Source organism: Paralichthys olivaceus, chromosome 4 (assembly GCF_024713975.1).
Source record: "Paralichthys olivaceus isolate ysfri-2021 chromosome 4, ASM2471397v2, whole genome shotgun sequence".
Taxonomy (NCBI): domain Eukaryota; kingdom Metazoa; phylum Chordata; class Actinopteri; order Pleuronectiformes; family Paralichthyidae; genus Paralichthys; species Paralichthys olivaceus.
Window position 1 is genome coordinate 325,001 of NC_091096.1, and position 20,000 is coordinate 345,000.

The following is a 20,000-nucleotide window of genomic DNA, read 5'->3' on the forward strand; positions in this document are numbered from 1 at the left end:
TGTCTCTCACTCTCTGTCTGTGTCTCTCACTCTCTGTCTGTGTCTCTCGCTCTCTGTCTCTCTGTCTCTCTCTCTGTCTCTCGCTCTCACTCTCTGTCTGTGTCTCTCGCTCTCTGTCTCTCTCTCTCTGTCTCTCGCTCTCACTCTCTCTCTCTGTCTCTCGCTCTCTGTCTCTCTCTCTCTGTCTCTCGCTCTCACTCTCTGTCTGTGTCTCTCGCTCTCTGTCTCTCTGTCTCTCTCGCTGTCCGTCATGTCATCTTGAAGTTCTTCACCTCCGTCTGTTGTCTTGTTTCATCAGCTCGACACTGATGGAGAGTCAGAGTCATGCGAACACATCTCAGCTGCTTCTGTTACAGCTGTTCAACCACCTGTCTGTGTCTCTGTCCAACTGTCCACACGTCCATCTCTTCTCTTCTCTGGAAACACAGGACCTCTGGATATTTTACCAACAACAAATCAAAATAAAATATAGAAGAGAGGACAGTGAGAGGGACAATAAGTGAAGGAGAAGTTTAAATGTGACTTCCTGTTTCACAGTTTGAGCCAAAGACCTTCATGAATATTAGAGGAGACATGAATTTTACAGCACATGATTTAAAGTAGGTGAGTTTCTGAATTAAACATCTGTGATTCATAATGTAATAAACATCACAGCAGCAGCTCACGCTCACGAAGTCAACCCTCGTCTGTATCATCAGAGAGATCAGTTAACGAGTCAGCGCCACAATGAGCTACGAGCTAGCATTTGGCTAATTCTGCAGCTGCGTCACAGTGAACGTTATTTTAATCCATGAAGTAAAACTGATTTTAAACTTAAACTTTACAAAAAAATGAATCCTCGCTGTTTTACGATATATTTTGTTCAAGAGTCAGTGGCTGCTAATGTGTAAGTGCAAAGCTAACTGCTAACATGCTAGCCAGCTGGGCTATTGCTAATCTATCGCAGTCATTCTCTATTTTCTTATGTAAATTTCATATATAGATTTGTTTAAATGGAGCTACATTTTAAGCGTAGACCTACAGAGTGAGGACATTTTGAGAGGTCCTCACTTCTTCAATGGATGGTTTGAGGTTTAAGACTTGGATGTAGGGTTAGGTTTATGTAGGGTTAGGTTTATGTTAGGGTTAGGTTTATGTTAGGGTTAGGTTTATGGTAGGGTTAGGTTTATGTTAGGGTTAGGTTTATGTTAGGGTTAGGTTTATGTAGGGTTAGGTTTATATTAGGGTTAGGTTTATGGTAGGGTTAGGTTTATGTTAGGGTTAGGTTTATATTAGGGTTAGGTTTATGTAGGGTTAGGTTTATATTAGGGTTAGGTTTATATTAGGGTTAGGTTAGGGTCAGGTTTATGTTAGGGTTAGGTTTATGGTAGGGTTAGGTTAGGGTCAGGTTTATGTTAGGGTTAGGTTTATGGTAGGGTTAGGTTAGGGTCAGGTTTATGTTAGGGTTAGGTTTATGTAGGGTTAGGTTAGGGTTAGGTTTATGGTAGGGTTAGGTTAGGGTCAGGTTTATGTTAGGGTTAGGTTTATGTAGGGTTAGGTTTATATTAGGGTTAGGTTTATATTAGGGTTAGGTTTATGTAGGGTTAGGTTTATGTTAGGGTTAGGTTAGGGTCAGGTTTATGTTAGGGTTAGGTTTATGGTAGGGTTAGGTTAGGGTCAGGTTTATATTAGGGTTAGGTTTATGGTAGGGTTAGGTTAGGGTCAGGTTTATGTTAGGGTTAGGTTTATGGTAGGGTTAGGTTTATGTAGGGTTAGGTTAGGGTTAGGTTTATGTTAGGGTTAGGTTTATGGTAGGGTTAGGTTTATGTAGGGTTAGGTTTATGTTAGGGTTAGGTTTATGGTAGGGTTAGGTTTATGTAGGGTTAGGCTTATGGTAGGGTTAGGTTTATGTTAGGGTTAGGTTTATGTAGGGTTAGGTTTATGGTAGGGTTAGGTTAGGGTCAGGATAGGCTAGGTATTTAGTTGTGATGCCTAAGGTTAGGGTAATGGGTAAGGGTCTAGGGAATGCATTATTCTAACGAGTGTCCTCACTAAGATAGAAGTTCAGTTCGTGTGTGTGTGGTGTTCAGGGACTGTGGATGTAAATTTAATGAGATTAACATTTGAAGTGGTTTGAGGACTAATGGGACGCTCTGCCGCCACTCCGGCTCAACATCAGAGGACGTTTCCTGAGAGGACAGATCGGTTCATCCTCGGCTCAGAGAAAATTCCACTTTACTGACCTGGTTTATGGCAGGAGGCTTCTAATGCACTGCAGTTTATTTCGAGAGAAAACAGTAGCTTGTTGTTTACTGATGTTTGTATTTTTGTGTGAGAGGATTGTTCCAGAATGTTACAGGATGACGTCTGTCAGCTAAACGATGCTCTGTGGATTCATGGTCCGGTGGATGTTTTGTTGAACTAAAATGAGGAAGCAGAACTTAAACTCTTTATTGGCTCTGATTGGCAGCGATGGAAACATGAACGCACTAATCGGGCAAGACCGCGTGAGAGCGCCATGTTTAACCATGTTTGGAAAACATGCTAATTTTGAAATAAAGAGGTATAATTGTGGTAGATCAGACACAGTCTGTGTTAGAGAATGTCTTCAGGTGTCGGATCAGGACGCTGCGTGGTGGGTATTGTGTGTTTCTATAATAATGGAACACAACTGGACAGGTCAAATAAATCAACAGAAAGACAAAGCTAAGATGGACAGTAGCTTTGTCCCAGTTAAGACGCGTTGAAAGACAGTGGTACAATTTTGCTTCCCCATTTCAAAGGCTCCATCAAATGGATCTGACAGGAGGGGCCGTCCTAACGAGCTAGCTGTTCAGTTGACTGAGCTGATGTAGCTGCTCAAAGTAGCTGCTGATGCAACTGTAAGAGACAAGCTGGTGACACAAATATATTCAAGATGTCATTATATGCAGGTCCACAAATACATTTTACAAGGATTCTCTCTCTGGTCAAGGTATTAAAGTGTAAATATATATGGAAATATGAGCATGAAAAACAGTAATAGCAGTACCTTCCTTTGTACAGCGTCGATCGGAGGATGCGGCCTCTGAATTAGGTCACAGATAACAGCTAGCATACAGAGCTAAAGGCTAATAACATATCATAATGGGAATTGTTGTAGAGATGGTAGATGTAGCTTAAGTAGTTTTTTAGTCTTTAGTAACAAAATAGCAGTTTACAAATAAAAATAAGAAACATATCAATAGAAACAAACAGCTAGTGCACCAAAGAACAAACTCTATTTTTACTACATGAGCTAAATTCTTAGCATTCGTGTATATTTTTCTGTTTTGATGGAGCGAGGCTAAAATCCTAATCTTTATCAAATGCAAATGCTAACTGTGCTGATTGACTGAGCTAACACTTTTCTTTGGTTCGTTTTAGGGGCTAATGGTGTTTGAACTGTGTTACAGTAAGCTAGCTGTATAAATCACATTTCATTAAGTTGTTAAATGGAGATTGTCTTTGTGCTAAGCTAGGCTAACCTTATACTTGACGTAGAGTCATTTGTCTGAAACTGTGGAGAGGACGGACAGATGATTTAGTCTTAAATCTTTTTATAGTTCATCCAGAGCAGTGAACTAAAATAAAACTTGTTTGTTGTCTACGATTGATTTTTCTTCTGTGTTCTCTGCTCTAAAAATAAAGCACTGATCAGTTCACAGCAGCAGATCTGAGCTTATCTCCCAAAATAAATACAGCTGAAGAAATGAACTGTGAAGGTCACAGTTACTCATCAGCAGCTGTCTTTTCAGTCGCTTTCTAAAATGAAATGTCGGAGATAGACTCACTTCTTTACCAATTTTATTAATTTTCATTAGAATCTTACTGTGTTCATTCTACAAGAAATTAATTAGACAGATGTACAGGTGGAACGATGGACAGGTGGACAGATGTGAAGGTGGACAGACAGGTGGACAGACATACAGGTGAACAAACAAACAGATGTACAGGTGGAACGATGGACAGGTGGACAGACAGGTGGACAGTCTTCGATGTGTCTGCATGCTCCCTCCAGCCTCCTCACTTGAAGCACACATCATTTGTTGTATGCTTTACCTCATTTTCTCTGACTGTCTATAATCTTCTTCTGTGTCTGCATATTTTCTCTGTGCACATTACCCATCAGACTAAAAACAGGAACTATGAAAACCTCGACCAACAGAACTTTGACTTCAGGAGAACACCCAAGGTATAAACTTGCATGGTCAAATGATGCACGCCGCCCAACCAATCTCTGAGCTCGCCCAGTAGTGGCCGAACACACCAGTCAGCCCCGCCCACCCAGAATCCAACCCAGCTCCAGAGATAGACTCTTATCCTGGTGGCACGTCTTTTCTACACCATCTCTTTTCTTTCTTTTGATTTTTCATGAGTCCTGCACACTGGGAATGGGTTCACACTCAGTAGGAGGGACGCCCTTCCACTTCCTCCCCCCACTCCCCCTCTGACTTCCATGTGAAGGGTTGCATGTGGTCAGGCTGAGGCTTGGCTCTGTCTGCAGATCTGAGGAACACCGCCCAACAGGATCCTCTCACTCCTCTGCAACATCAAACCTCTTTTCTCTTTCTTTGGGGAAATCAACCACTTTCTCCTCCCCCTCCTACTGCTCCTGTACTCCTGTACTCCTCGCCTCCCTCCTCTCCTCCTTCTCTTCACTCAAATCTTTTTTTTAATTTGTGGTTGCATCAGCGCTCTCTAACATGCACGTCCCTGATTGGTTGGTTGGTTGGAGTCTTGAAAGCGCCTAAGTTTGCATGCGCCAACACACCACGCACAATTTTTTGCCCCTCCTTCGTTGTAGTCAAGCTTCAACTTTGAGTTTTCTTTCAGTTCAGCAGATCTCCAACACTTTTTGTCTCCATTTTTTGACTCTGCCCCCCTCCACCCATGGTAGCGTGGGTAAGAGGGAGCATGGTTGAGGCTGGGGTCGGGGATAGGGGATGGGGGACAGGGTGTTTGGATGGGAGGGGATCTTGATGGTTCTGAGCTAACAATGCCTGTTCTATGATGTGTTCTGTGGTGTTTTGTTTTGCCACATTTCTCATTGTTCTATGATGGTGCCTGTTGCCCTGCGCCATCGCCTGTTGCCCTGCGCGTTGGTCCTTCAGGCAGAGAAGGTGCTGCTGTTCAGCCAGGACACCAACCTGACGGCTCTACTGCTGGAGGCAAAAGACCTGGAGGCTCGGGTCATCATCCTCTCTGCCAGGTTTGTACAAAACAGATAATCGTTCTGGTTCCCAGGTGGTTTTCACGGTATTAGATAGATAGATACTAGGTTGTTATCAGGTGCTTGATTGGGAATTTGGGTTCATCTCAACTGAGCTGGTTTCTCTTGGGTTGTAGCTACTGCTTCACTACTTCACATTAACTTATCTATTTGTCTCCTTGATATTAACATCTGTTTTTCTCAAGATTGAGAAACATTCACTATTAGACAACCACAAATCTGTGGATTTCTCTCTCCTGGTTGGGGGTTAGTTTCTACCCCAACTGAAGGAGTATAAGTACCTCAGGGTCAGATGGAGTAGGAGGTAGTGGACAGGTAGTTCAGTGCAGCATCAGTGGTGATGCAGGCATTGTACTATACCTTTATGTGAAGAAAGAGCGGAGCCTGAGGACAAAACCTATGATTTATCAGTTGATCGTGGTTCAGACCCACACCTGTGGTCATGACCTCTGGGTTGTGACCAGAGAGAGAAGTCGTAGATAGAAGCAGCTGAAAGAAGTTTTTTTACATTGCCTGTCTTAGCTGAGCCTTTGAGACAGGTCAGGAATTGGGACATCACAAAGCAGCTCGGAGTAGAACTGCATCTTCTTCTAGTTTGGGCATCTGATCAGGATCCTCCTTAAGTCCTTCCATTGGAGGTTTTCTGGGTATGCCCAACTGGGAGAAGGGTCTGCCTAGAACTCTCTGGAGGGATTGAATATCCCATCATGCCTGGGGACAATTCAGGATGCTCCAGCAGGAACTGGAAAGTGTTGCTGTGGAGAGGGACGTCTGGAACACCCTGATAAACCTGCTGAACAGTAAAGAACCAAGAATAGATCCTAGAGGACCACCCTTACTGATGGTAAAAGGCCACAACAGTCTGAGTTCTTCCTGTAAGACAAACATTAAACAACCAGAGCTGAGAATCATGGAGACCTAAATGAACTGTACATTTTTTGATGCTAATTTAATGAAGAATGACTTTCATCAGTTCAGTTCTTCACAGAGATGTACAGGTTTTACATTTGGGTGAAAGATCACTGGTGTCTGATGGGTACTTTGTATCAGCAGACAGGAGGAAGGTAGATAAAGTCCGACAGGTGTGTCATCCAGTTGTGTGTGGTTGATGGGATGGGCTATGCAGGTGATGGCTAGAGTCCATGGTTGGTTTCTGGTGTCCAAGGTGTTAACAGGTGTTTACCAGGTGGGGGTTTGGAGTGGTTCCCTTGGTTACTTTGGCTGTAAATAAAGATGGCTGACGGCTCCCAAAAGTGAAATCATCTGGATCACCCCCTGGTTGGTGACTTAAGTACAATACATATAGGCTACACCATAAACCCCTCCTCCTCCACGTAGCAGATGGGACATGAACCAAACTAAAATTCAAAGTAGACGTTAAATAAATGTTTAAAGATGTTTCTGTCAGTTCAGCTCGTTCTTCTCTCTCTGATGTTTGTTCAAGTGTTTCTCATCAGTTTGGTTTAATTCGTTATTTATGATATAGAAACAGGTGGGGATGTCATGATTGACAGCTGACACTGACTCAGGATTGGTTGAGAGTGTGTATGGGCGGGACTTTGATACCACAGCTCCACTCTACTGACTATGACTGTAAATGACTAAATGACATCATCACCCGCGTCTTAATTTACAGTCACTGTAATATATTTATATATTATGTTATGTATAATGATAAAGTCTGAATAGAAGACGTAGTAGCAGCAGCTTCATGTGTGTGTTGTGTGTTTTCAGTGAGGATGAGGCTGCTGCCGTCTATAAAGCAGCTCGTCAGCTCAACATGACCGGCTCTGGTTACGTCTGGTTGGTCGGAGAGAGAGAGATGACTGGCAAAGCTCTGAGTGAAGCTCCAGACGGTACGTCAAGCTCTGCCTCCTCCTCTTCCTCACTAACCTTCCTCACTCTGTCTCTCAGCTCTGCTTCCATCCAAACCTCAGTCTGATTGATTGATTGATGAGCTTCTCTGATGTTAAACTGAGCATCACAGTGAAAACTGTGACTTATTCTGTCTCTATATTTACACTCTCATCAGTTTCATGTTGAGCTTCTGGAGTTTAAAAACTCATCTGTTCACAGGAAGAGAGAAGTTCGCTGCAGACAGGAAACAGAGAAAATGAGTCTTGGGAGATTTTCATTAATCCGAATCGATTCAATAATTTTAGTTGCATTGATGTAACAAAGTGGTTAGCAGGTATGTGATGGGCTGTTATTCAGGCTGTTACTTGCTGTGACTGGTTCAGAATTGTTGGTGGTTTTAAGGATGTTTGTTGTGAGGGTGGCTGGGTTTAAATTGGTTAAGGATGATCGATGTTTGCAGTGGTTATGGAGTTCAACAGTTGGGTTCAGGAAGTATAAATCCCATCAATCATTTTCTGAACAGAGATTCTGATTATCAGCCATAATGTTTAGTCTCCTGAAGAAACTACACATCTGGATGACATCACCTGTGTTTTAAGAAAAATGTTCATTGGATTTAGTTTGTTTCAGATTCAGGTTTTACTGCAGGTTTTTAAACATTGTGTTTGTTACAGCATCAGTATGTTGTGAAGCTGTCAGGATGTCGTGGGAGAGTTTTAATAGTATGGATATTAGAAGAACCTTAAAACCCTGTGTTATATTTCTGTACATAGCATCGGAAATGAGTCATGAGTCTGATCACACACATGAAACACACGTGATCAGACACACGCACATCCTGAAGACGTTTGAATTGCCGCTCGTCGTCACTGCAGATTCTTCGTGGTTGAAGGTTTGACGGTTGATTCAGTGTCATCGTTTCTTCGTCATCAGTTCACTGCAAGCAGCTGATTCAGTCTCCTTCACTGGGAGAGGGAGCTGTTGTCTGGGAGCTGCAGTGTTGGACTTTAGATCATCACTGAGGTGTCGTGAGAAGGTCATAATCAGCTGTTTCAGACGTTGTCATGGTGATTGGATGGAAGCAGTGCTCTCTCTCTCTGTCTCTCTGTCGCTCTTTCTCTCGAGGTGCTGTAGGTCTCCGATGAAGGAAGCTAATCCTCATCATCGTCAGTTAGCTTCTCAGCATCCTGGTGTGTTTCTCTCTCGTTTCTTCTGATGCTGGTTGAACGTTTAAACATAGAAACACGTGTTTAAAGGTTCCGAACCAACAACCTTCTTCTCTGGCTCATTGTAACTGTGGCTTTAAATGTGTCTAACATCTTTTTGTTTGTTTCATTTTCTATAGTGTGTGTCGTCCGCCCACCCGTCTGCCCGTTCTCACAGTAGCCAATAACATGTGCTGCTATACGGGGGAGGGGAGGGGTTGAGCTTAATGCAGGTTTGATGAGGTGGGGGGTGGGGGGTTGTTGATAAATGGCTTGTGTCGCTGCGGTTACCGTGATGTATGTCTGAACACACACTGGTAAGATGCCGCCGCTGCTTCCTGCTTGATGCTTTGCCCTTTACCATTGGTCAAAAGAGGCCCTGCCCACTGCAACATGGAGTGTGAGGGCGGAGTTTATTGAGTCCGCTGATTACACAGTCAGCCAGATGAACATGTGATATAAACAGAGCTTCATTATTTGGCCAAATGTGTGTGGACACAGTTTTATTTTATCATCATGTGACCTACAAACATCACATCTTTTTTTTAGTATTTTACTGCATTAACAAGAATTCATAATGATATATTTAACACTGTGAATGTGATGCAGTGAAATATAGTTCATTTTGATGACTGATTCATAAAAGTTTCAAATAGTTTTTAGTAAAAGAAAGAATTAACTTTCAGCAGCACAAGAAGAAACAGACTCTTTGATATGTACAGAGAAGATAGAATACAGTATTTAAAGTTTTTATACATTAAGAACCAGTGTTTCTGAGTCCCACTCATATTGAATCTATTGAAGTTCAGTTCATGATTTTAATTTTCATTGTACTTTCTCATGTGACTACAGTGTTTGGGTGTCCACATACTTTTGGCCACCAAGACAACGTGTTTAATGTCCTTCACTGTCATTTTAATCAGCTCAGATCTTCAACACACACACAGGACGTTTTAAATGTCATGTCTGATTTATTTTCCATCACTGCTGAGAGTTTGAATCCGAATCAGTCTCAGATGTGATGACGCTGATGAAATGTTCAGCAGATGTGGTCTGTCTCTCTGGCTGCTGGGTAATCAGCTCCCCGCTCTGTTGCTGTGGCTTTTTGTTTAAGAAAACGCCCTCACCTGCCAGCTGCTGCACTCTTATAATCTGATAATGTGTTATTCTTGACACATCTGTTTCCACCACTCTCCAGATGTGTCAAAAATTATTCATCATCCATTAAAGTGCAGCAAGACTGCACTCTGAAAATAACCCTCTGCTGCTTTGTCTCTGTTAGAGGAGCTTTCTCTTTAGGGAGACCGTTTCAGATTAAAGCCTTTGCATCGTGACACAGTCTCACAATTTCATCTTTACTTTTTATCTTATATCTGACTCTGACGTGTTGAAAGACTCAAATGATGAAATAAAACTAAAGTCACTTCAGTCTCATTTAATGTAAATACCACAAACACACCATGTCTCTGTAAAGGAATAAAAACAATGTACAGTGATATTACATTTACTGAAAATGCTAAATATCATCGCCAGAGCATTGAAACACTTTAGACCTGATGTGAATCAGCTGTTAGACATGATTTATAAGTATTACAGTTACACAGTGTGGTGAAGGGCCCAGTACAAATAGGTATTAATATAGACTGTTCCTTACAGAGAGCCTACACTAGTGTGTAGTTGCTGGTTAACAAGGTTCAGCTCATCAATGGTGTGAAGGTTTATTCTCAGTCTTCAGTAACTCAATCTGTCTCTGAGAAAACTTGTTTAAACCACTAACCACTGCGACAAAAATGGATGTTTTAGTTTCTGAGAAACTTCAGCTGCGATGACATGAAACTCTCGAAGGAGCAGTGTTCGTAAACGTGCTCGTTCCAACCACCTACTTCTGGAGCAGCACCTGTTCCCCTTCAGCAGATAGACAGGTTATACACTCGAACACATGATGATCATTATAAACTGTTGGTCCGACAGGATGTGACAAGGCTGCGTCTGAAGCGAGTCCCTAAACAGAGACACTGACGTTATGATTCTCTCGTTGTTCTTCTCCAGACATTTGTCACTTCATGAGGAAAACGTCCTTCAGCTAATGAAACCGCAGCCTGCTAGCATTGTTAGCATTCCTCAGTGTAAAGGCCACGACGCTCCAGTGGAACTCCTTCATTTGAATTAGCTGAAGAGAGCGTTGATGTATTATTTAACATGGTGTGTGTAGGCAGTGTCAGGGAAAGACATGAGCTAACATGATGTTAGCGAGTACAGCTTGTACCCAGTGGTTCAGATGCAGGACGCTAACTGTAGCAGTAGGTATTAGCTTGTTGTTGTGTGCAGTTTCAGTACAGTGTTCGCTAGCTCTCTCCTGTGGAGCAAAGCTTAGCTAGCTGCTCCATTCGTTTCAGTGAGGGGCATTAGCTGTGTCATTAATAGCTGTAATTGTGGAGGGAAGTTGGAAAATGTGTAGTTTTAATGTGGTTGAATTCTTTCTGCTTCCTGATCTAAGTGGTAGTTTGGGAGGGAGCTGTACTGTTCCTGGAGTTTCTGGAACAAATAGCTGGCTGCTACTTTAGGAGGACTTGTTAGCATCTGTTAGCATGGTGACACTTTAGCCTGTTGTAGTGTTCAGTGGTTTTAGTGCTAACAGTGTTAGCCAGCTGTTGTGGGTCAGCTGGAGGACAGACGGTTCCTGCTGAAGGAGAACACCTCGGTTCATAACAAAGCTTTTTCTGTCCTGAGACAAACGGCTGGGATTCTCAGAGTGAACTCCCAGCATGCACCTTGGTAGTACTCAACACTGACCTGACGCCTGAAGCCCCGAGTGTGTGTGTGCTTGAGTTACACTGAACTCTTTAAATTACATCTGTAAAATTAAGAGTGTGAGATGTTTTAATTAACGTGTCTGTATGAATGAGGGCATCTTCAGTCTGCAGCCACTTTAACTCCCTTCTGTGTGTGTGTGTGTGTGTGTGTGTGTGTGTGTGTGTCTCTGTGTGTGTGTGTGTGTGTCTGTGTGTGTGTGTGTAGGCCTGCTGGGCCTCCAGCTGATTAATGGTAAGAATGAGTCGGCTCACATCACGGACGCCGTGGCGGTGGTGGCTCAATCTCTGCAGGAGCTGTTTGAGAAGGAGAACATCACGGAGCCTCCGAGGGGCTGCGTGGGAAACACCAACATCTGGAGGACGGGACCGCTCTTCAAACGGTCAGTACCACCAGCGTCAGGTCAGGTCAGCCTGCGGTCAGTACTGATGAGTCATTGTCAGATCCTCTGGTAACCCTGAGCTTCAGTCTGGACCATTTGTTTCATTTCCTGTTTACTTCCTGTAGAAAACATTTTGATGACATCATTCGAGTTAAAGGTGCGGTACCTGTTTTGCCTTCACTTCTAATCTGCCCTCAGACACCATACAAGTGATTTTTAGACAAACCTTAAGAATCCCGCAGCTCTTTGTGACACGAGGTGGATTGAGCCAGTGAACAGTGTGTGGCCGCAGTGCATTCATGGGTTTATCTAGTTTCTAATCCTCAGAGTGGAGTCACTTCCTCCAGCTTCAACTGGAGATAAAAGCTCAGAGTCAGAGACGCTTCACTGATCTGATGCTCTCACAACCATAGTCCAGCTCCGTCCTCCTCTCGGACTGACCTATATAGAGCGTCAGGTCCAGTTGAATCATGTTTGTTTATGTTGTCCAGTGTCACACTCCATCGCAGCGTCTCTGCTGCGACACAGCATCATGTGACCTGTTCTTACTCGTGTTAAAAATCTAAATCAAGTCACCAGGTGAAAAAAAAACACTTTCCCCCTGAGCTGACTTAGACTTTTCTGCTCTCTGATTGGCTCCTCAGGGTGCTGATGTCATCAAAGTACCCTGATGGTCTGACAGGGCGGATTGAGTTCAACGACGATGGCGACCGACGTTTCGCCACCTACAGCATCCTGAACTACCAACAGAAACCAGGTCGCCTGGTCCAGGTCGGAGTTTTCAATGGATCCCAGGTAGAGGGCATCTTGTCACGCCTGTTGTTCTATACCTGATGAAAAACATCGGCCGCTCACCTCGTGTCTCTGAAGAAAAACATTCAATGAGTCTGGATTGTGTGTGTGTGTGTTTGTGTGTCTATCAATAGACCAATTTTGGTTGAATACCATCATTGTGAGGACATTTTGATGTTAATTCAAAGGGCGGTTTGAACGTTAAGACGGTTGTAGGGTTAAATAAGGTTAGAATTAGGGGTTAGGGGATGTGTCATGTCATATCATGTCAATAAGTGTCCTCACAACTATAGAGAGATGAGTGTGTGAGTGTTCATCTCCTGCTTCTTCAAATATGTATGTACCCCTTCAGTACTGATGCTATTATCCAGTCATCCTGACGCACTGAGGCCTGCCTGAAACAACATCACACATCTGTGTGTGTTTCAGGTTGTGATGAACCCTCAGAGGAAGATCATCTGGCCTGGAGGAGAGACAGAGAAACCAGTTGGATACCAGATGTCGACTAAACTGAAGGTACGATCACAGCTACGACTCAAACATCTGTTACTGAAAGACATAAAAAATATCTCTCTGTAAAATATTAGTAAAATACTCAATAGTCATTTGTGAATTATAAAAAAAAACCATTGTTAAGATATCAGAAATTTTTTTAATTTATTTTTAATTAAAAGTTTTTGATTTTAGTTGTCAAACCTTCGTCATTCTTCAGCAGAAAGAATAAATAAGATCAGTGAGGGAGGCTCATCACCAGACCCCTGGTCGGCCCCTGGTCGGCCCCTGGTCGGCCCTATGTGAAATCAATGAAATGGTGGTTTCACGTAACAATATTTGTTAGATTTAGGTTTAAGTAGCGAGGTCAGCATTAGTTTCTCCACAGGTTGTGTAACGTGTGTGTGTGTCTGTGTGTGTGTGTCTGTGTTCAGATTGTCACGATCCATCAGGAGCCGTTTGTTTACGTGAAGCCGACAAAGAGTGACGGGACATGTAAGGAGGAATACACTGTTAACGGAGTCTTGATCAAGAAGGTGATCTGTACTGGACCTAATGGGACCATTCCAGGTACACACACATCTCAACTCTCTGCACTGAATGATGGTCACTCTAATAATGATTCACGAATAATACAAATATTAATGAACTTGTAAATAAGCTTTGAGGCTGAGTGGTTAATGTACAACGTCATACCAGCTGATTGTTTTATCATATGTGAGTTGAAAACACACTGCTGTGTCCAGGTCAGCCCACCGTCCCTCAGTGTTGCTACGGTTTCTGCATCGACCTGCTCATCAAACTGGCAATGAGCATGAACTTCACCTACGAGGTTCATCTGGTGGCTGATGGGAAATTTGGCACGCAGGAGCGAGTGAGTAACACACTCACACACACACACACACACACACACACACACGCTTCTGATGATGTCACTGTTTCTCTCCCTGACCTTTTTACTCATTCAACACCAGCTCCATCACTGAGCCTTGTTGCTATGGAGACCACCGCTCTGACCTTGTAGAGGCTGAGAGACATTTAGTCATTACTCTCTCTCCCTCTCTCTCCCTCTCTCTGTCTGCTGCTCTCTTCACTGCTCCAAATAACAACCCCTCCTCCCACTCCTCCTCACTTTTTTTTACTTCTCTCTCCTCCTCTCTTTTTTTATTTCTCTCCTCTTCATCTCTCACATCTGTTCTTTCTTTACACCTGATATTAAACGATGTCTCTGAACAATGTGAGGCTGTGTGACTGTGTGAAACGTCCCCCTGCAGGTCAACAACAGTAACAAAAAGGAATGGAACGGGATGATGGGGGAGCTGCTGGGGGGTCTCGCCGACATGATCGTCGCCCCCCTCACCATCAACAATGAGCGTGCTCAGTATATCGAGTTCTCCAAACCCTTTAAATACCAGGGGCTCACCATCCTCGTCAAGAAGGTGAGTCGACACATGAGGACGTCTGAGCTTCGGTTTCATCTTTCACTAAATTATATTTTCAAGACTGCAGAAGTCTGTACTTTAGTAAAGATACATTTTGTCCAGGAAAGAGAAGCTGTGAAATTACTGCTGGTGAGTGAGAGGGAATTGTAGATCTGGTGTTAGGCATTCTGTGAGGAAGGTTATCTGTAATATTTGATCTTGTCTAGATACTTTTTGGGTAAATTGTTGTGAAACTGAGTATCAACAGGCAGTTTCACCCAAGTCAGCTGAGACCAATAGGCTTGATTACAGGGCGGAGCTAAGTCTGCATGAGGTAAATCTAGCACATAAAGGCTAGTCACTACAGCGTCAGGACAGCCAAACCAAGACTGGCGAACAAAGACTTAGGGAGTCTTTCTGCGGGAGTCTGTCGAGGAAGTCAAAGTTACTCACTGTCCACCGCTGATTGTAGCCATGAATTCTACCCAATCCCAGTCAGGACATCAAACCAGAGAAGATTTCACCGTAGACACATTGCTCAAAGCCGTAACCCAGCCAATCTCTGCTATCCGACATTCTCCACCAGTACTGAACTTGAAGTACTGGGGGGGCTATGGAACTGCCAGTCTGCAGTCAAGAAGGCAGACACCATCTCAGCCTTTGCCTCTCTGCAGACTCTCCACTTCCTTACCGAGACCTGGATCACTCCAGAAAACACTGCCACTCCAGCTGCCCTCTCATCTGCCTACTCCTTTTCACACTCCCGAGACAAACTGGTTGAGGAGGAGGAACTGGTCTCAAAAATGTATGCACTTGTATGTTCGTAGGATTAGCGCTTCAATCATAGCACTTATGCACTTAAAGAAGAGACTGATTCCAGATTTGCCTCAGTGTGTAGCTCATGGGTAATGGCAGGAGGACTTGTCTTTATTAAACTCGTCATGATAATGATGATGTGTTTGTGTGTGTGTCTGTAGGAAATCCCTCGCAGCACTCTGGATTCATTCATGCAGCCGTTCCAGAGCACACTGTGGCTGTTAGTCGGTCTGTCGGTCCATGTGGTGGCAGTGATGCTTTACCTATTAGACCGGTTCAGGTAATCACATGATACAACATGAGACAACACGACATGAGATGACACCACACTTCTTAACATTTCAAAACATTTCAAGGCACTTGGCTTTATGACGCAACAAGTTTGTACGTTTCATGTTTAATAAAAACATTATTTCACAACACTTCATGACACCATTACTCAACCTATGTGTGTGTGTGTGTGTGTGTGTGTGTGTGTGTGTGTGTGTGTGTGTGTGTGTGTGTGTGTGTGTGTGTGTGTGTGCAGCCCATTTGGAAGGTTTAAAGTGAACAGTGAAGAAGAAGAAGAAGACGCCCTCACCCTGTCCTCGGCCATGTGGTTCTCATGGGGAGTACTGTTGAATTCTGGGATAGGAGAAGGTGACGAACATCCTTCACTCCTCCCCCCATCCTCCTCTCCTCCACCCATCCTCGATTCCTCCTTCCATCCTCCACTCCTCTGTATGGCATGTAACTGACCCCTTCCCTGCTCTGTGCAGGAGCTCCCAGGAGTTTCTCAGCGAGGATTCTGGGTATGGTGTGGGCGGGGTTTGCTATGATAATCGTAGCGTCATACACTGCCAACCTGGCAGCCTTCCTGGTGCTGGACCGGCCTGAGGAGCGCATCACTGGCATCAACGACCCCAGGGTAAGATGCTGATGATGTCATCAGAGGTTGAGGACATCATAAGGAGGGGCACACCCCCCCATTACATCACTCTCTCTGGGAGGATTCTAAAAAACATGGGGCTCCTAAATCACCACTACACTTAATGACTCTTCATGACTCTTCATGACTCTTCATGACACTTAATGACTCTTCATGACTCTTCATGACACTTAATGACTCTTCATGACTCTTCATGACACTTAATGACTCTTCATGACACTTAATGACTCTTCATGACACTTAATGACTCTTCATGACTCTTCATGACTCTTCATGACTCTTCATGACACTTCATGACTCTTCATGACTCTTCATGACTCTTTACGGCTCTTCATGACACTTCATGACTCTTCACTACACTTAATGACTCTTCATGACTCTTCATGACACTTAATGACTCTTCATGACTCTTCATGACAGTTAATGACTCTTCATGACACTTAATGACTCTTCATGACACTTAATGACTCTTCATGACTCTTCATGACTCTTCATGACTCTTCATGACACTTCATGACTCTTCATGACTCTTCATGACTCTTCACGGCTCTTCATGACACTTCATGACTCTTCACTACACTTAATGACTCTTCATGACTCTTCATGACTCTTCACTACACTTAATGACTCTTCACTACACTTAATGACTCCTTATGACAGTTAATGACTCTTCATGACACTTAATGACTCTTCATGACAGTTAATGACTCTTCATGACTCTTCATGACTCTTCACTACACTTAATGACTCTTCACTACACTTAATGACTCCTTATGACAGTTAATGACTCTTCATGACACTTAATGACTCTTCATGACTCTTCATGACTCTTCACTACACTTAATGACTCTTCATGACTCTTCATGACTCTTCATGACTCTTCATGACTCTTCACAACATTTGATGACTCTTCAGAACACTTAATGACTCTTCACAACACTTAATGACTCTTCAGAACACTTAATGACTCTTCATGACTCTTCATGACACTTCATGACTCTTCACTACACTTAATGACTCCTTATGACAGTTAATGACTCTTCATGACACTTAATGACTCTTCATGACACTTAATGACTCTTCATGACTCTTCATGACACTTCATGACTCTTCACTACACTTAATGACTCTTCATGACTCTTCATGACACTTCATGACTCTTCACTACACTTAATGACTCTTCATGACTCTTCATGACACTTAATGACTCTTCATGACTCTTCATGACAGTTAATGACTCTTCATGACTCTTCATGACTCTTCACTACACTTAATGACTCCTTATGACAGTTAATGACACTTCATGACTCTTCATGACTCTTCACTACACTTAATGACTCTTCACTACACTTAATGACTCCTTATGACAGTTAATGACTCTTCATGACAGTTAATGACGCTTCATGACTCTTCATGACTCTTCACTACACTTAATGACTCTTCATGACACTTAATGACTCTTCATGACACTTAATGACTCTTCATGACTCTTCATGACACTTCATGACTCTTCACTACACTTAATGACTCTTCATGACTCTTCATGACACTTAATGACTCTTCATGACTCTTCATGACAGTTAATGACTCTTCATGACTCTTCATGACTCTTCACTACACTTAATGACTCCTTATGACAGTTAATGACACTTCATGACACTTAATGACTCTTCATGACACTTAATGACTCTTCATGACACTTAATGACTCTTCATGACTCTTCATGACACTTAATGACTCTTCATGACACTTAATGACTCTTCATGACTCTTCATGACACTTAATGACTCTTCACTACACTTAATGACTCTTCATGACTCTTCATGACTCTTCACTACACTTAATGACTCTTCATGACTCTTCATGACTCTTCATGACACTTAATGACTCGTCATGACTCTTCATGACACTTAATGACTCTTCATGACACTTAATGACTCTTCATGACACTTAATGACTCTTCATGACTCTTCATGACTCTTCATGACTCTTCACTACACTTAATGACTCTTCATGACTCTTCATGACTCTTCATGACTCTTCATGACTCTTCACAACATTTGATGACTCTTCAGAACACTTAATGACTCTTCAGAACACTTAATGACTCTTCAGAACACTTAATGACTCTTCACAACACTTAATGACTCTTCAGAACACTTAATGACTCTTCACAACACTTAATGACTCTTCACGACATTTGATGACTCTTCATGACTCTTCACAACACTTAATGACTCTTCTAGACCCTTGATGACTCTTCACTCCACTTCAATATATTTATTCTTCTTTAAGTTCCATTCTGATTTCCTGTCTCATCTTTTCAAATTGTCGATTTCTTATTCTTCTTATTTTAATGAATAAACCTGTTGTGTGCTTGAGGTGAGTTCCTGACCCTGTTCTGTTTTCAGCTGCGTAACCCGTCAGATAAGTTCATCTACGCCACAGTGAAGCAGAGCTCGGTGGATATCTACTTCAGACGGCAGGTGGAGCTGAGCACCATGTACAGACACATGGAGAAACACAACTACGAGAGCGCTGCTGAGGCCATCCAGGCCGTCAGAGACAAGTACGCTCCTCATACACTTGACAAATATCTGTCCTACTGTCACTGCATCTTCCTCCTTCACTCAATCACTCCTGATGTTGTCCCCTGCCTCCTCCTGTAGTAAGCTTCATGCCTTCATCTGGGACAGCGCTGTGTTAGAGTTCGAGGCATCGCAGAAGTGTGATCTGGTGACGACAGGAGAGCTTTTCTTCCGTTCTGGGTTCGGGATTGGAATGAGAAAAGACAGTCCGTGGAAACAGAACGTGTCTCTAGCTATTCTCAGGTAGAACAAACCTACAGAACCTTGAGATCAACTGATACCATCATATCTTTCTCTGAACTTGTTTTTTACATGTGTAAATGTTGTTGACTCTGTTCAGTTCTCATGAGAACGGCTTCATGGAGGATTTAGACAAGACGTGGGTTCGTTACCAAGAGTGTGACTCCAGGAGCAACGCCCCCGCTACGCTCACCTTTGAGAATATGGCAGGTAGGAAACTGAGTGGTGATGTTGATGGTAACGATGATGATGATGATGATGATGATGATGATGATGATGATGATGACGACGATGATGACCTCACCTCCTCAGGTGTGTTCATGCTGGTTGGCGGCGGTATCGTTGCTGGGATCTTCCTCATCTTCATCGAAATTGCATACAAACGTCACAAAGACGCGCGAAGGAAACAGATGCAGCTCGCCTTCGCTGCTGTCAACGTGTGGAGGAAGAACCTGCAGGTACTGTACTTTACTTTACTCTGCTCTACTCTACTGTACTGTACTCTTCTGTACTCTTCTATACTCTACTCCTCCCTACTCTATTCTTCTGTACTCCACTGATCTGTAATCTTGATTTTCTAACTTGTTTGAATCATCATCCTCATCATCATCATTGACATTTAGTGGAATTCCTCTGTACATTATTTCACTGACTTCTTTGTGTGATGTCATTCATTTCTGTGTGATGTCATTAGTTAACTTTTCCTGGCATTGGTTTATTACCATGATGATGTCATTACTGCAACATGGCGGTTCCTGACAGGATGGAGATGATGAGTGATTGTATATAAAGATGATCACTGACTGTATATAAAGATGATCACTGACTGTATATAAAGATGATCACTGACTGTATATAAAGATGATCACTGACTGTATATAAAGACCATCACTGACTGTATATAAAGACACTGACTGTATATAAAGACACTGACTGTATATAAAGACGATCACTGACTGTATATAAAGACCATCAGTGACTGTATATAAAGATGATCACTGACTGTATATAAAGACCATCACTGACTGTATATAAAGACCATCACTGACTGTATATAAAGACCATCACTGACTGTATATAAAGACACTGACTGTATATAAAGACACTGACTGTATATAAAGACCATCAGTGACCGAGTTCACTCAGGCAGAAGAAGTCGACAGTTTCCAAAGAACAGACAGAACACAGATTATTTCTGTGTGAAGTTGTTGCTCCACATGTTTTCCTGCCTCGTCAGC

The 20,000-nt window shown here is 42.8% G+C and overlaps 1 protein-coding gene across 5 annotated transcripts in view; it reads left to right on the forward strand.

Annotated features, from left to right (window-relative positions):
- The window catches only part of grin1b (glutamate receptor, ionotropic, N-methyl D-aspartate 1b), a 35,964-nt gene that overhangs the window by 7,408 nt on the left and 8,556 nt on the right, over window positions 1–20,000 (forward strand). For 3 of the 5 annotated variants that reach the window (XM_069523174.1, XM_069523173.1, XM_069523170.1), the window contains 16 exons: window positions 4,130–4,192; window positions 5,112–5,209; window positions 6,965–7,086; window positions 11,311–11,485; window positions 12,130–12,280; window positions 12,707–12,793; window positions 13,204–13,339; window positions 13,516–13,643; window positions 14,044–14,208; window positions 15,168–15,286; window positions 15,533–15,645; window positions 15,765–15,913; window positions 18,346–18,503; window positions 18,604–18,765; window positions 18,863–18,972; window positions 19,075–19,220. In XM_069523174.1, coding sequence (XP_069379275.1) covers window positions 4,130–4,192; window positions 5,112–5,209; window positions 6,965–7,086; window positions 11,311–11,485; window positions 12,130–12,280; window positions 12,707–12,793; window positions 13,204–13,339; window positions 13,516–13,643; window positions 14,044–14,208; window positions 15,168–15,286; window positions 15,533–15,645; window positions 15,765–15,913; window positions 18,346–18,503; window positions 18,604–18,765; window positions 18,863–18,972; window positions 19,075–19,220 — 2,082 coding nt within the window. The remainder of the gene's footprint in view (window positions 1–4,129; window positions 4,193–5,111; window positions 5,210–6,964; window positions 7,087–11,310; window positions 11,486–12,129; window positions 12,281–12,706; window positions 12,794–13,203; window positions 13,340–13,515; window positions 13,644–14,043; window positions 14,209–15,167; window positions 15,287–15,532; window positions 15,646–15,764; window positions 15,914–18,345; window positions 18,504–18,603; window positions 18,766–18,862; window positions 18,973–19,074; window positions 19,221–20,000) is intronic. The other 2 variants (XM_069523171.1, XM_069523172.1) reach the window with 1 other exon arrangement.